This window comes from Jaculus jaculus, chromosome 10, assembly GCF_020740685.1.
Source record: "Jaculus jaculus isolate mJacJac1 chromosome 10, mJacJac1.mat.Y.cur, whole genome shotgun sequence".
NCBI lineage: Eukaryota > Metazoa > Chordata > Mammalia > Rodentia > Dipodidae > Jaculus > Jaculus jaculus.
The window spans coordinates 22,504,655-22,519,079 of NC_059111.1; the positions used below are offsets into that span (position 1 = coordinate 22,504,655).

General features: G+C 42.7%; 1 protein-coding gene across 3 annotated transcripts in view; it reads right to left on the reverse strand.

Annotated features, from left to right (window-relative positions):
- Nucleotides 1–854: 854 nt before the first annotated feature.
- Sin3a (SIN3 transcription regulator family member A) overlaps nt 855–14,425 on the reverse strand; it is an 80,607-nt gene continuing 67,036 nt past the window's right edge. For all 3 annotated transcript variants that reach the window (XM_045160381.1, XM_045160380.1, XM_045160379.1), the window contains exons 18-21: nt 13,361–13,453; nt 12,327–12,421; nt 3,682–3,889; nt 855–1,879 (exon numbers count right to left, since the gene is read on the reverse strand). In XM_045160381.1, coding sequence (XP_045016316.1) covers nt 1,649–1,879; nt 3,682–3,889; nt 12,327–12,421; nt 13,361–13,453 — 627 coding nt within the window. In that variant the 3' untranslated portion in view covers nt 855–1,648. The remainder of the gene's footprint in view (nt 1,880–3,681; nt 3,890–12,326; nt 12,422–13,360; nt 13,454–14,425) is intronic.

Below are 14,425 nucleotides of genomic sequence, written 5' to 3' on the forward strand. Positions count from 1 at the left end.
GGGCGCACGCGTCTGGAGTTCGTTTGCAGAGGCTGGAAGCCCTGGCACGCCCATTCTCTCTCTCTCCCTCTATCTGTCTTTCTCTCTGTCTGTCGCTCTCAAATAAATTTAAAAAAAAACAAAAAAACAAAACTTGAAATCTGCCAGAATATGGACGGGCTAGTTGGACTTTATTCAGAAAGTCCAGGCCGACCATACTTCAAAGCTCTAATCATTCACATTTAAATATTAGTAATTAATCCTCTCCTAACCCTATTTATAGTATATGCTCTAAACACAATACTGATTTGGTATTTATCCACAATAAGGGTAAGAGAAACTTTTACTTACTTTTGTTTTTTTTGAGGTAGGGTCTCACTATAGCTCAGGCTGACTTGGAATTCACTGTGTAGTCTGAGTGGTCCTAAACTCAGAGCCTACCCTCCTACCTCTGCCTCCCAAGTGCTGGGATTAAAGGTGTGTGTCACCATACCCAGCTAAATTTTTGAAGTATTTTGATTTGACAAGTTTATTTAATTTGACAAGTGCAGGCAACTATTTACTTAAAGCAAAATCCTGTCTGTACCCTGGGTCAGGATCTAAAGTCAGTTTTACAGTAGCTCTCTGGTAAGGACAAGGGACTTGGGTTGATAGTTTATTTCCTTAAGAAAGAACCAAACTTTATTTACAAAAAAGAAAAGAAAAAAATGGGGGGAAAAAAAAAGAAAAAAAAAGTTTGAGGTGAGAGGGAAGACAAGTTTTACACAAAAGTACTACAGTGTAAGTCCCTTTGGTAAAAAGTGTAGTCAATGTCTTGTACATCTATTCATAGGTACTAAATCCGAAGCCACATAGCACTATGGCACACAAGAAGCTAGAGCAGTTATGCTAGCACATCAAAGCATATTTCTTTTAATAAAAAATTGACAGTATGTACATTATTTACAAAACAGAAAAGCCAAGTTAAAACTGTGTGTGTGTGTGTCAGAGTAAAGCTGGTGGACGGCACTAGGGTGGACTAGTAAGGAAGCAGGTACAAAACAGTTCCGCAGGAGCTAAAAAGGACGAGTGATCTGAAGTGGAGACTGAGAACCAGAAGAGGTTAGAGTGGGCAGCAAGGACTGTCAGAAACCGAATCCACAAGATGATCAATCCCAAAGCCAAACTGTAGGTTCCAGATAAAAATCTAATGGGGGAATCTTAGATGTATTCAAGTGACCAGAAGACGAAAAAAGACAAATCAAGCCCAGTCTTTTTAGTCTTCTAGTGGAAGGGGAGAGGAGCACTCTTCATCAGTTATAATCCATTTGATCATGAAGTCCTCTCCCGTCTGTTTTGTAAATGCACCTCTATACAGTCAAATGTGAACAGCATCTGCTTCTGCATCTAATGCCAGGCCACGTGACTCTAGGTTTTTAGCTCTGCTGGTGTGTGCAAGCAAGCTGCCTGTCCTTGCTTGCATGACTTCCTTCCCCTCTAGGGCAGGCTAGTACCCTTGGGAAAAGTGCCAGCTCCAGCTTTGGAAGGTATCCACATTGCTTTTGTGTGTCCCACTTGTTGCCAAGTCGAACTGGTGGCTTGAAAGGCATCTTCCTTGCTTCTTGAGTGTGTGTGAGCACACATGCCCACATGCACACAGACCTCCTAGTCGTCCGCTCTGGCTTTGCAGTTAAGGGGCTTTGAATACTGCGCCATATTTGACACGATACTTGTTAATGCTCACAAAGTGCAGGGTCTCTGTGTCACAGGTGGTGGTGCAGGGCACCAAGCCCTCAAGCCCTTCACCCATGAGCCACTTGCTGGTCTCTGCTGCCATTTCACGAGGCACATGCTCCTTGGTCCATTTATCTACCCAGGCCTGGAACCTCTGATGCAGACGCTTGCTTACACGCTCGTGGGACTACAAGAGAAAAAGGAAGGGGAAAAAAAAGATAAAGGTAAGGTAGGACCAAAAGAAACCCTTCAAATAAAATACAAACCCCAATTTTAGCACGAAAGATGTGGGCTCAACTATTAATCATTAGAGGTTTGTGATATTTTTAGTCTCAAAAGTTAGCAATCCTCCTTTCCTCTGCCTCCAAGACAGCTGAGATTACAAGCCACCATGTGGGGTTCTACTGGATTGAAAGTAAGGGGCTTCTCTGTTTAAAGACAACTGAAACCCGAAAAGCCAAAGAAAAATGCTAACAGTCAGTTATGGTCATGAATTGCCTGTGAACTCTACACTAGAAGCTGAGACATAAGGATCCAGAGTGAAAGGCTTGGGATGGAATGGACATAAGATTTTAGCATGTATCAGCGTCTACTTAGGATCTACTTAGTTCCACAAATACATGGAAGATGAAAGTTTCTTTTTCTTTTCTTTTGTGCTTTTTGAGGTAGGGTCTCACTCTAGCTAGCTCAGGCTGACCTGAGGATGGTGGTGCACACCTTTAATGCCAGCACTCCAGGGCAGAGATAGGAGCATCCATGAGTTCGAGCCACCCTGAGACTACATAGTGAACTTCAAGTCAGCCTGAACTACAGTGAGACTGTATCTTAAAAAAAAATTATTAGCATTTTCCATGATTATAAAAAAATATCCCATGGTAATTCCCTCCCCCCCCTTTCCCCTTTGAAATTCCATTCTCCATCATATTACCTCCCCATCACAATCACTGTACTTACATATTTAAATAATAATTGTGTGTGTGTGTGTATCTATGAATGAAAGAAGCAGAAGGCAGCGGGCAGTCTGTGTATGTTGGGGTGGGGGGGGGGGTAGAGAATGAATGGGCCAGAGCCTACAGCCACTGGAAACATCCAGACACATGTGCCAAGTTGTGCACATCTGGCTTATTTGGGTGTGGGTTCTGGGGAATTGGGCCTGGGTTCTGTGGCTTTGCAGGCAAGCACCTTAACCGCCAAGCCATCTCTCCAGCTCTTATGTTTTGGAGACAGGATATATTCTATGCTAGCCTTGATCTTCCTGCTTCCACCTCCTGAATGTCAGGATTACCAAAGGTGTACCACCATGTAAGTTTTTAGAGTGAGACACATCGATACAGGACTATGCTTTTTTATGGTTTTTTTTTTTTTTTTTTTTTTTTTTGAGGTAGGGTCTCACTCTGTCCCAGGCTAACCTGAAATTCACTATGTAGTCTCAGGGTGGCCTCAAACTCACAGTGAGCCTCCTACCTCTGCCTCTCCCAAGTTTGGGATTAAAGGCATGCGCCACCATGCCTGGGCTTGTTTTGTTTATTTATTTATTTATTTATTTTTATTTGAGAGAGAAGAGAGAATGGGTGCCAGGGCATCCAGCCACTGCAAACAAACACCAGACACTTGTGCCCCCTTGTACATCTGGTTTACGTGGGTCCTGGAGAATCAAAACGGGATCCTTTGGCTTTGCAGGCAAACACCTTAACCGCGAAACCATCTCTCCAGCCCTTTTTTTTTTTTTTTTTTGGTTGAGGTAAGGTCTCAATCTAGTCCAGGCTGATCTGGAATTTACTATGTACCCCATGGCGGCCTAGAACTCATGGTAATCTTCCTACCTTAGCTTCCTGAGGGCTGGTAATAAAGGTGTGCACCACCATGTCAGGCTTCAATATCAGACTTTTTATAAGGCAGAGAAATAATCAGAAGGCAGTGGAGTAGGCCTCTTCTGGCACTGTCGCTAGGAGACAGCTAGGCTGAGAAATTCCAATGACTGGTTCTTACCTGATGAGCTCTGAGTAAGGCAGTCCTCCTGTACATGTAGTCCTCTGACTTGATCACATACACCATCTTGTAGGAGTTCAGTTTGAACCTACACTCCAGCTTATCTAGGCTATCCACATTCTCCATGGTTTTCTTGCTGTTTCCATCCTTCCCTTCTTTCTCTTGCTGTTCGCGACCACGCTGACACTTCCGGATCCGCCGCAGATTCCTACAAAGCAGAAAGCCTTGCAGGATAAGAATCTAGCTGCAGATTCCCATGGCTCCTACCCTACCAAACAAGCTTTCCTTACATATGCCTCAAGGGTACTCATCATAGTTTTAGTTACAAATGTATACAAAGACTCAATGGCTTAATTTAATTTGCATATATAATTACTGAAAGCCTAAACCTGGAGGGTCATACTATGTGTTCTATTCCCAATGTTTTACTCATTATGACTTACATTTCCCCATTTCACTACATAGGGCTCTTGTCCTCTTTAACAGCAACAGAACAATATACTCCAATTTATTCCTTCCTAGCCTCTCTTAGTTGGGTTCCTTAATCTGAACTACATTACACAGAAAACAGTTAAGAAATTTTTGTTGTTGTATTTCGAGGTAGGGTATCACTTTAGCTCAGGCTGACCTGTAATTCACTATGCAGTCTGAGAGTAACTTCGAACTCACAGCAATCCTACTTCTGCCTTCTGAGTGCTGGGATTAAAGGCGTGCACCACTACATCCAGCTTATTTTTTTTTTTTTTTTTTTCCGAGGTAGGGTCTCACTCTAGCCCAGGCTGACCTGGAATTCACTATGGTGTCTCAGGGTGGCCTCGAACTCACGGCGATCCTTCTACCTCTGCCTCCCGAGTGCTGGGATTAAAGGCGTGCGCCACCACGCCCGGCTTGGCTTAAATTTTTATTTATTTGCACGTGTGTGTGTTGGTGGGAGGAACCCCTCAAGCCATATCTATCTTAAGGTTCAATTCCCCAGGACCTACATTAGCCAGATGCACAAGGGGGCACATGCATCTGGAGGCCCTGGTGCACCCATTCTCTCTCTCTCTCCCTATTTCTCTGTTAAATAAATAAATAAAATTACACATGGTAGTTTCTTTGTTGTTGTTTATTTTATTTATTTATTTATTTATTTATTTATTTATTTGAGAGCAACAGAGAAAGAAAGAATGGACGTGCCAGGGCCTCCAGCCGTTGCAAATAAACTCCAGATGCACGTGCCACCTTGTGCATCTGGCATACATGGGTACTGGAGAATCAAGCCTCAAACTGGGGTCCTTAGGCTTCGCAGGCAAGTGCTTAACTGCTAAGCCACCTCTCCATAGTTTCTTTAAGGCTAGCTCCAATGTCAATAACCTTTTCATGCAGTTATGTCAAAACCCACTGGTTTTATACCCTGAATGAGTCTTTTTTTTTTTTTCACTCATATTTTATAACTTCTTATGCTTGGTTATTTGGAAGATGCTAGTTATTAAACTAGTTATAAAACAGTACTTATTAAAGTACTGACACATTACAGTATCCCTCCAAAAGTCATGTTTGTTTCTACTGCCACTGACCCCATCATGCTGAAGTACTGGGAAACTGTCAGGCTTGTGGTGGCTGCTGTCAAGCGTACCAAAATTCAGTTTTACTTGGAAGTTCAAATTATACCTTTGGCAACCTACATTTTTGAGTTGTTTTCTTTGAAATTACATGCTTCATTGTTCATTTTTGAGAAAATGTCTGCCAAGTTCCCAAGGTTAAGCTTTTTAGTGAGTTGTCTTTCAGGTGAATAATGATGATTTGTTTGTCTAGCTCAAGCAGTTGCTCAAGAGCTTTTATTCAGTAACTCCATTCTCCTTTAGTAACACAAAGGTGTTTACATATAGTTCCCATTTTTTTTCCACATTAAAAGATGTGAGGGGGGCTAGAGAGATGGCTTAGCGGTTAAACGCTTGCCTGTGAAGCCTAAGGACCCCAGTTCGAGGCTCGATTCCCCAGGACCCACGTTAGCCAGATGCACAAGGGGGCGCATGTGTCTGGAGTTCGTTTGCAGTGGCTGGAGGCCCTGGTGCGCCCATGCTCTCTCCCTCCCCCCCCCTTCTCTCTGTCTGTCACTCTCAAATAAATAAATAAAAATATTAAAAAAAAAGAAAGATGTGAGGGCCAGGCTTGGGGGTAGAAACCTTTAATCCCAGCACTTGGGAGGCAGAGGTAGGAGGATCACTGTGAGTTCAAGACCACCCTGAGTGAGTGAGACCCTTGAACCCCCCCCCAAAAAAACCTCATAATGATCCACCTACCTCTGCCTCCCAAGTGCTGGGATTAAGGTTATGCACCACCATGCCTGCCCCTCAAGCTTTCTTAAATGCTAAGCTTCTACATTTATTTATTTATTTATTGGTGCACCAGGGCCTCTACTCCAAACACATGTGCCACCATGTGCATCTTCTGGGGAATCAAATCTGGGTCCTTACGCTTTGTAGGCAAGCACCTTAATCACAAAGCCACCTCTCCAGTCCAGCTTCTTATATTAGTGATGTATTTATTTAAGAGAGGCAGAAAATATGGACACACCAGGGCCTCTTGCCACTGCCAATGAACTAACTCCAGACTCATGCAGCACTTCATGTGGGTGTAGGACACCTGAACACAGGCCAGGAGAGTTTGCAAGCACGGGCCGTTAGCCACCGAGCCACATTCCTACCCCAGCCCCCATTTAAAGGCAAGTTTCTCATGTAGGTCAGGCTGGCCTTGGACTCGCCAAGTAGCTGAGGATGGCCTTTAATTCCTGACCCTCCTGCTGCCACCTCCCAGGTGCTTGTAAGTGCCGTCATAGGAATATTTTCACTTATCTGTGAGTGTGCGTGCTCGCACCCTAGGGTCTCTTGCCACTGAAAACAAATGCTATTCACATGGTCACTTTTTGCATCTGTTTTTTGTTTGTTTTTTCGAGGTAGGGTCTCACTCTAGCCCAGGCTAACCCAGAATTCACTATGTAGTCTCACGGTGACCTCGAACTCATAGTAATCCTCCTACCTCTGCCTCCCGAGTGCTGGGATTAAAGGCGTGCGCCACCATGCCCGGCTTGCATCTGGTTTTATGTGGATGCTGAGAAACTGAATGAACCTGGGACAATGTGCTTTGCAAGGAAGTGCCTTAAACCACTACCCCCCCCCAGCCTATTAAAAACAATTACTTATTTGCATGTGTGTCTTTTTTTAAAAATTAACTCAACATTTCTTTGTTTTAATTTTCTTACCGCCCCCTCCCCCCCAAGTTCTCACTCTAGCCCAAGCTGACCTGAAATTCACTATGGAGTCTCAGGGTGGCCCTGAACTCATGGCGATCCTCCTACCTCTGCCTCCCAAGTGCTGGGATTAAAGGTGTGTGCTACTATGCCCAGCTCTAATTTCCTCTTCTTTCTTTTTTGAGATGGGGTCTTATGTAGAACAGGCTGGCCTTGAATTCACTATGTAGCCCAAGGATGTCACTGAACTCCTGATCCTTCTACTTCTACCTCCTGAATGCTGGGACTATAGGCAAGATCCACCATGACAGTTCTGACTTTATGTGGTGGTGGAAATTGAAACCTAGACTTCATGCATATTAGATAAGCACTCTACCAACTGAGCTACATCCACAGCCTCTGCAGTTCTAATTTCTAATACATATTAATAGCATGATTCAAATGAATCACAGTTTTTTAAAATTATTTTTTCATATATATTTTTACTTAAGACAGAGAGGCAGATAGAGAGAATAGGCATGCCTGGGCTTCCAGCCACTGGAAATGAAATTCCAAATGTATGAGGCTGACGTGGGTGCTGAGGAATCGAACCTGGATCTTTAGGGTTCACAGGCAAGCACACCTTAACCACTAAGCCATCTCTCCAGCTTGAATCACAGTTTATTAGGGGTATTCAAGCCCTAAAAATTTATCAAGTACAGAAAGGTTGAGAATGTTAGCTGAAAGTTAAATTATTGGAAACCAATATCTGGCTCTTTTAAAAAACAACATGTCCTCCTCTGGCCTTATGTACAGGGAATGTGCTTGTGCACACTAATGTGCATATAACACATACACACGCATTTTTCTTGTGGTGTGCTTGTGCCATGGAGTAAATGTGGAGGCAAGAGGACGACCATGGTGTCGGTCTTCACATCCCACCTGGAGGCACATGCTAATTTGATTCTGTCTCTACTCTGACTTGCTGCGGGCCTGCTGGGACTACAAACACGTGCCATTATGCTGGGCTTTGTATGGTTTGTTGGGATTAGAACGCAGGTTGTTAAGCTTGCCCAGCAAACACTGTTACCTATATGGAGCCATCTCCTCAGCCCTAATTTTTACCTTTTTTGTGTTAAGTGGTTACCGTTGGTAAGAATTTTAAATTAGATTTTTTTTTTTTTTGCTTTTTGGTTTTTCTGAGGTAGGGCCTTACTTTATCCCAGGCTGACCTAAAATTCCCTCTGTAGTCAAAAGCTAACCTGAAACTCACAGCAATCCTCCTACTTCAGTTTCCCAAGTGTACCACACATCTAGCTAGAAATTATCATTACATGCTTTTTAGGTTTGACCTATAGCTTATATTTAGGAAAAAGTGACCTTTAGTCCCATTTATTAACTGATTACATTAGCTGTCTGACTACTGATGTTTTCTTCATTATATTATGTGGTTTTTTTGTTGTTTTTTTTTGAGTAATAAGTCTTGTCAGGCAGGGTGGTGCACACCTTTAATCCCAGCACTCAGGAGGCAGAAGTAACAGGATCATCTTGAGTTCGAGGCCACCCTGAGACTACATAATAAATTCCAGGTCAACCTGGGCTAGAGTAAGAGTACCTCAAAAAATGGCCTGGAACTCAGGAGCTGCCTGCCTCCTGCCAGCCAAGTGCTGAGATTTAGTGTGTGTCATTCTGTCTAGCTTTTAAAAGATATTTCTTGATACCCTAGTACCCATGTAAAGCCAGATGCACAAAGTGGTGCATGCATCTGGAGTTCATTTGCAGTGGCTAGAGGCTCCACTGCACCCTTCCTCCTTGCAAATAAATTTAAATGAAGATTGCTCATGGCCACACATCTGTGAAAAAACAAAATTCTTCGGGCTGGAAGGATAGCTTAGCTGTTAAGAATCTTGCATGCAAAGCCAAAGAACCCAGGTTCTATTCCCCAGGACCCACATAAAGGTGCATCATCCATCTGGAGTTCCTTTGCAGTGTCTGGAAGTCCTGGTATGCCCATTTTCTCTCTCTCTTACAAAAGAAAAAAATAGCTTTATTTCCTCTCCTTTCTGGAAGCAGAAAGATAGAGAAAAAGCATGCGAAGGCATCTAACCACTGCAACTGAACTCCAGACACATTCACCATCTTCTTTATCTGGCTTTATGTGGGTACTGGGGAATCAAACCAGGGACCTTTGCAGGCATGCACCTTAACCATTGAACCATTTCTCCAGCTCTATACCTAGTTTTAATCAAATTTTTTTTTTTTTTCAATGTATGGTCTTGCTCTAGCCCAGGCTGATGTGGAATTCAGTATGTACTAACAGGCTAGCCTCAAACTCACAATGATCCTTCTACCTCTGCCTCCTAAATCCTGCCAATTTTTTAAATTATTTGGACACATGTGTGAATGGGTGCATTAAGACCTCTTGCTACTGCAAACAAACTCCAAAATACTTGTGTCACTTTTTGTGTCCAGCTTACATGTGTGGCTTAGGAAGTGAACACAGGCCAGTAGGATTTGCAAGCAAGCACCATTAACTGCTAAACCAACACCCTAGTGCTAAATCAATTTTTAGGCATGTTCAAAGAGACCATTTTCAATCTCTTAAATTCTAAAGGTAATATGGTCCTTCCTTTTCTTTGTGCAACACTAGGCTGAATGAATACTTTTAGTCTTGCATTATTAGGTACAGGTAGAGGAAGAAATTTGATTTTAGAATTCTACCTTCCAGTTGTTCAATTATTTGAAAATTATTTTCTCAACTCAATTTCCATTTCCTAAGCCAATTACAACATTTAAAAAATTTATTTATTTTTTAAGGCAACCCCAACAGACTGGCCTTTCCCCCCTCCCCTTTAAATCACTAGGTCCTCCAGCTGCTGCAATCAAACTCTATAGACGTGTGGTTCGATTCCCTAATACCCAAATAAGCCAGATGTACAAGATGTGTCTGAAGTTTGTTGGCAGTGGCTAGAGACCTTGGTGTAATTCTCTCTCAAATAAATAAGATATTTAAAAAGGGTTTTGTTTTGTTTTCCAAGGTAGGGTCTCACTCTATCTCAGGCTGACCTAGAGTGAGACCCTACCTCGAAAAACCAAAAGTAAAAAAGAAAAAGAAAAAAACTTCCAGTCAACAAAACCAGAGAAGGGGGGGGGGGGGAGGAGAGAAAATATGGGTGTGCCAGGGCCTCTAAGACATTGCAAATGAACTCCAGACACATGTGCCACCTTGTGCATCTGGTTTTATGTGGATACTGGGGAAATGAACCTGGGTCCTTAAGGTTTCACAGGCAAGCGCCTTTACTGGTGATTCATCAACCCAGCCCTTTGTTTTCTTACATTATATATGCACAGGATGGCTTTAAACACAGGATCCTCCTCTCACCTTAGCCTCCTCAATAGCAGGACAGCAGCTGAGCTCTGCCACACTTGGCTAGAGAATACATTCTTTAAAATCTTTCCAAAGGGAATGGGGATTGGTAGAGTGCTTGGTTAGCATGATGAAAACTCTAGATTCAATCCCCAGAGCCACATAAAAAGGACATGGTGAGATATTTATTATCATCATAGGGCTTAAGAAGTAGGAAGGAGGATCAGAAGTTCAAGGACATTTTACATAGCAATTTCTAGGCCAGCTGGAGCTACCTGAGACCTCCACCTCAAAAAACCAAACAAGTGAGATAGATAATATAGAGCCCATACTTATTGCTGAGGGCCTAGCACACAACAACTCTCAAATGTGGCTAAAAGAATCAATGAGCACATCCGGGCGTGGTGGTGCACGCCTTTAATCCCAGCACTCGGGAGGCAGAGGTTGGAGGATTGCCATGAGTTCAAGGCCACCCTGAGATGACAGAGTTAATTCCAGGTCAGCCTGGACCAGAGTGAGACCCTACCTTGAAAAACCAAAAAAAAAAAAATCAATGAGCCGGGAACTTGGAAGACCCTTTCCATGTAAATTAGGTCTAAGTCTAGTAATACTGAAACACTCTTCTTGGTGTGTACATGTGGCGTGTGAGCAGGTGCACATGTGTGTGGGAGACCAGACACTGGATGTCTTCATCAGTTGCTTTCCACCCTTTATTGATACAGGGTCTCTCACTGAACCCGAAGCTCACCCACTTGCTGAGACAAACTAGCCAGGAGGCCTTGGGGACATACCTGTTTCCACCTCACCTGTACCAGTTTTCTGAACGTGTGCCACCACACCCGGCCTTTTGACTTGGGTGCTAAGGGTCCAAACTCAGGCCTGTATGTCATGCTTGTGTGGCGAACACTTGATGAGCCACCTCCAGGAATACTTTTTTCAGTAATGCAAGATATAAGGTTTCATCAAACTTTCAGAATAAGCCAGGCACGGTGGTGTATGTGTTTAATCCCAGCACTTGAGAGGCAGAGGTAGGAGGATCACTGTCTGAGGCCAGCCTGGGACTACAGAGTGAGTTCTAGGTCAGCCTGGACTGGAGTTGAGACCCTCCCTAAAATAAATAAAGTACAGAAAAAAAACACTGTATCTATTCCTCTCTGACTTTTCTTGTTCTATTTTATGAGACAGAGTCCTACACAGTAGCTCAGGCTGACCTTGAACTTAAAATAATCCTGTCTCAACTTTGAAAGTGCTGGGATTATAGGTTTGAGTCACCATGCCTGGCTCCTTTATTTTCTACAGTTTTCAAGCTATGATTAGCATTATAACTTGCATATATTTGCGCACATACACATACACACACACACACATATCCACGTGCATGCAAGTATGTATGTATATATAATTAAAATAATGTTATTCAGAGAAGAATTAACAAAACAGCTACAGGAGATTTTGGGCGATGTTCCACCATTTCTAAAACCACAAAAGTAGCTCACTGACCCTAATCTACCTATGTATTATGTCAAAACTCTTCTTTCTTTCTTTTCTTGCCTGGAGTTTTAGTACATGCCAGAAAAGAATGCCTACATGACTACCTCACAATAAAAGCCTTGGCACTGAATCTCTAACGAGCTTCCCTGGGAAGCAACATTGCAAACACAATACTGAAGGACTTTAGAGCATCTCCTGTGACTCCAACTATGCCGCAAGCAACTTTTTCCTTTGCTCATTTTGCTTTGTATCTTCTTTTTACAATTAGTTATAAGTATAATTATATTCTGCTTTCTCTGAGTCTTCCAAGTGAGTAAATGAGCCTTAGAGACTCTAAGATGGCCAGCCATTATCAGGATGTTACTTTACTTCTCTAAAACTTGCTCTCTGAGCTCTGAAGCCCATATAAACAAGTACATGCTATAACGGCCACAGAAACCTTGAGTTTAGCATCTACAGTACACAGAACAATGTACAGAATACACAAAAACCAAGACTCCCAAAATCATTTAATTCTCCCCACCTCAAATAAGCACAAGTACATTATTGCCAACAGGTGTGGTCAGGTACACTCACCTTGGCAGAAATACTGGTTTTTGTGCCAGATGTTCACGAAGTTCAGGAGAGGTAGTATCAGAATTCATATACCGTTCTACATAGTCTGACCAGCGCTAAGAAGAGAAATATAAAGATGCATTTCTCTGAGATGGTTATCAGAAGTCACAAATGGGTAGAAACTGACATACTGAAAAACTTTATTTACCTGCAGAGGTGCTTTACCTTAAAAATAAGAAAAGACTTGCAGTCTGTACTATAGCCCAGGCTGTCCTTAAAAACATAGTGATTTGCCAAGGTCTTAATTATAAGCATGAGTCCCCAAACCTAACTTGCATAGTTTTTTTATTTTCAAGGTAGGCACTTGCACTAGCCAGGCTGACATGGAATTCGCTATGTAGTCTCAAGGTGGCCTTGAACTCATGGTGACCCTCCTATGCTGGGATGAAAAGCATGTGCCACCACGCCTGGCTGCACAAGGTTTTTTTTTGTTTTGTTTTGTTTTTTTAAATAAAATGTATAGAGACAATTTCTGAAAATCAGTATCTTTTACACTAAAATCTGTATTTTTGGCACCTCCTGAAAAGCAGGAAGAAAAAAAAAAACATTTGGTAACTATATGCCAATATTCAAACTGCCCTGCTTCAAATTCCCAACATCATCTACATGGCCTGTGTTTTATTACTTTGCAGACCACCTATCACCATCCAACCAATGCCTGTGGTGTGTAAAGCCCAATAAAAAACAAACATGACAGAGTCAAGGTGGATACCATCACAAACAGCACCTCATTTGTTGTTTATTGAAATTTAGCAAAAAAGTAGGAAAACTGCCAAATGTAAGATTTCTCCCAGGAGAGATGGCTTTACTGAAGATAAAACAATACTACAATCAACTTAAATATCTGTAATGAGGTGGGCCTTTCTCTTTAGTTGAAGAGTAATTAGAAATGACCCCAAAATTTAAGCACCCTGACTCTTAAAACAATCTAAGGAGCATCTTGGGACATGCCAACTCAGTTCAACATGTATGATTTACAATATACTTATCCACACCTCTGCTTCCACAGGGTCATCCGAGTTCTCCTCCTCTGTGTCCAGAAGCTCAATCGTCAGCTGAACCTGACCTTGACTCTGAATGAACATAAGCTGCAAATAAGAAGCCAGAGTTCTTAGCAGTTAAGGCACTTGCCTGCAAAGCCAAAGGACCCAGGTTCGATTCCCCAGTACCCATGCAAGATGCACAAGGTTTGGCATATGGCTGGAGTTCATTTACAGTAACCGTAGGTCCTGGCGCACCCACCCACACACACTCTCTCAAAATATATATAAAAATAATATACTGGGGGCTGGAGAGATGGCTTAGTGGTTAAGACATTTGCCTGCGAAGCCAAAGGACCCAGGTTCAATTCCCCAGGACCCACGTAAGCCAGATACTCAAGGGACACATGTGTCTGGAGTTTGTTTGCAGTGGCTGGAGGCCCTGGCATGCCCATTCTGTTCTCTCTTTCTCTGTGCTTGCAAATAAATTATATTTGGCTGGAGAGATCGCTCAATGGTTAAAGCACCTGTCTGCAAAGCCTAAGGACCAGAGTTTGATCCCCAGTACCCACATAAAAACAGATACACCAAGTAGCACATGCACCTGGAGTTCATTTGCAGTGGCAGGAAGTCCTGGTATGCCCACACTTAGTATAAAATTTGGTTCCAGTGCTGGGAGGTGGCTCAGTGGTTAAGGCACTTCCTTGGAAAGCTTGTTGGCCTGGGTTCAACCCCCAGTACCCACGTAAGGCCAGATGCATAAAATGGTGCATATGTCTAGAGTTTATTTGCAGTGGCTTCTCAGAAATTTATTTTAAAGAAGCATTTTTCAAATTAAACTGGGCCAGAGAAATGACTTAGTGGTGAAGGAGCTTGCCTGTTAAGACTAAGGACTCAGGTTCAATTCCTCAGAACCCATCTAAGCCAGATACACGAGGTGATACATGCTTCTGAAGTTTGTTCATAATGGCTGGAGGCCCTGGTGTGCCTCCAGCCATTCTTTATCTCTTTCTCTCTCAGATATATAAATGAACAAATAATGTTGGGATTACTGATTTAATGTATAAAAAAACAAGCAAA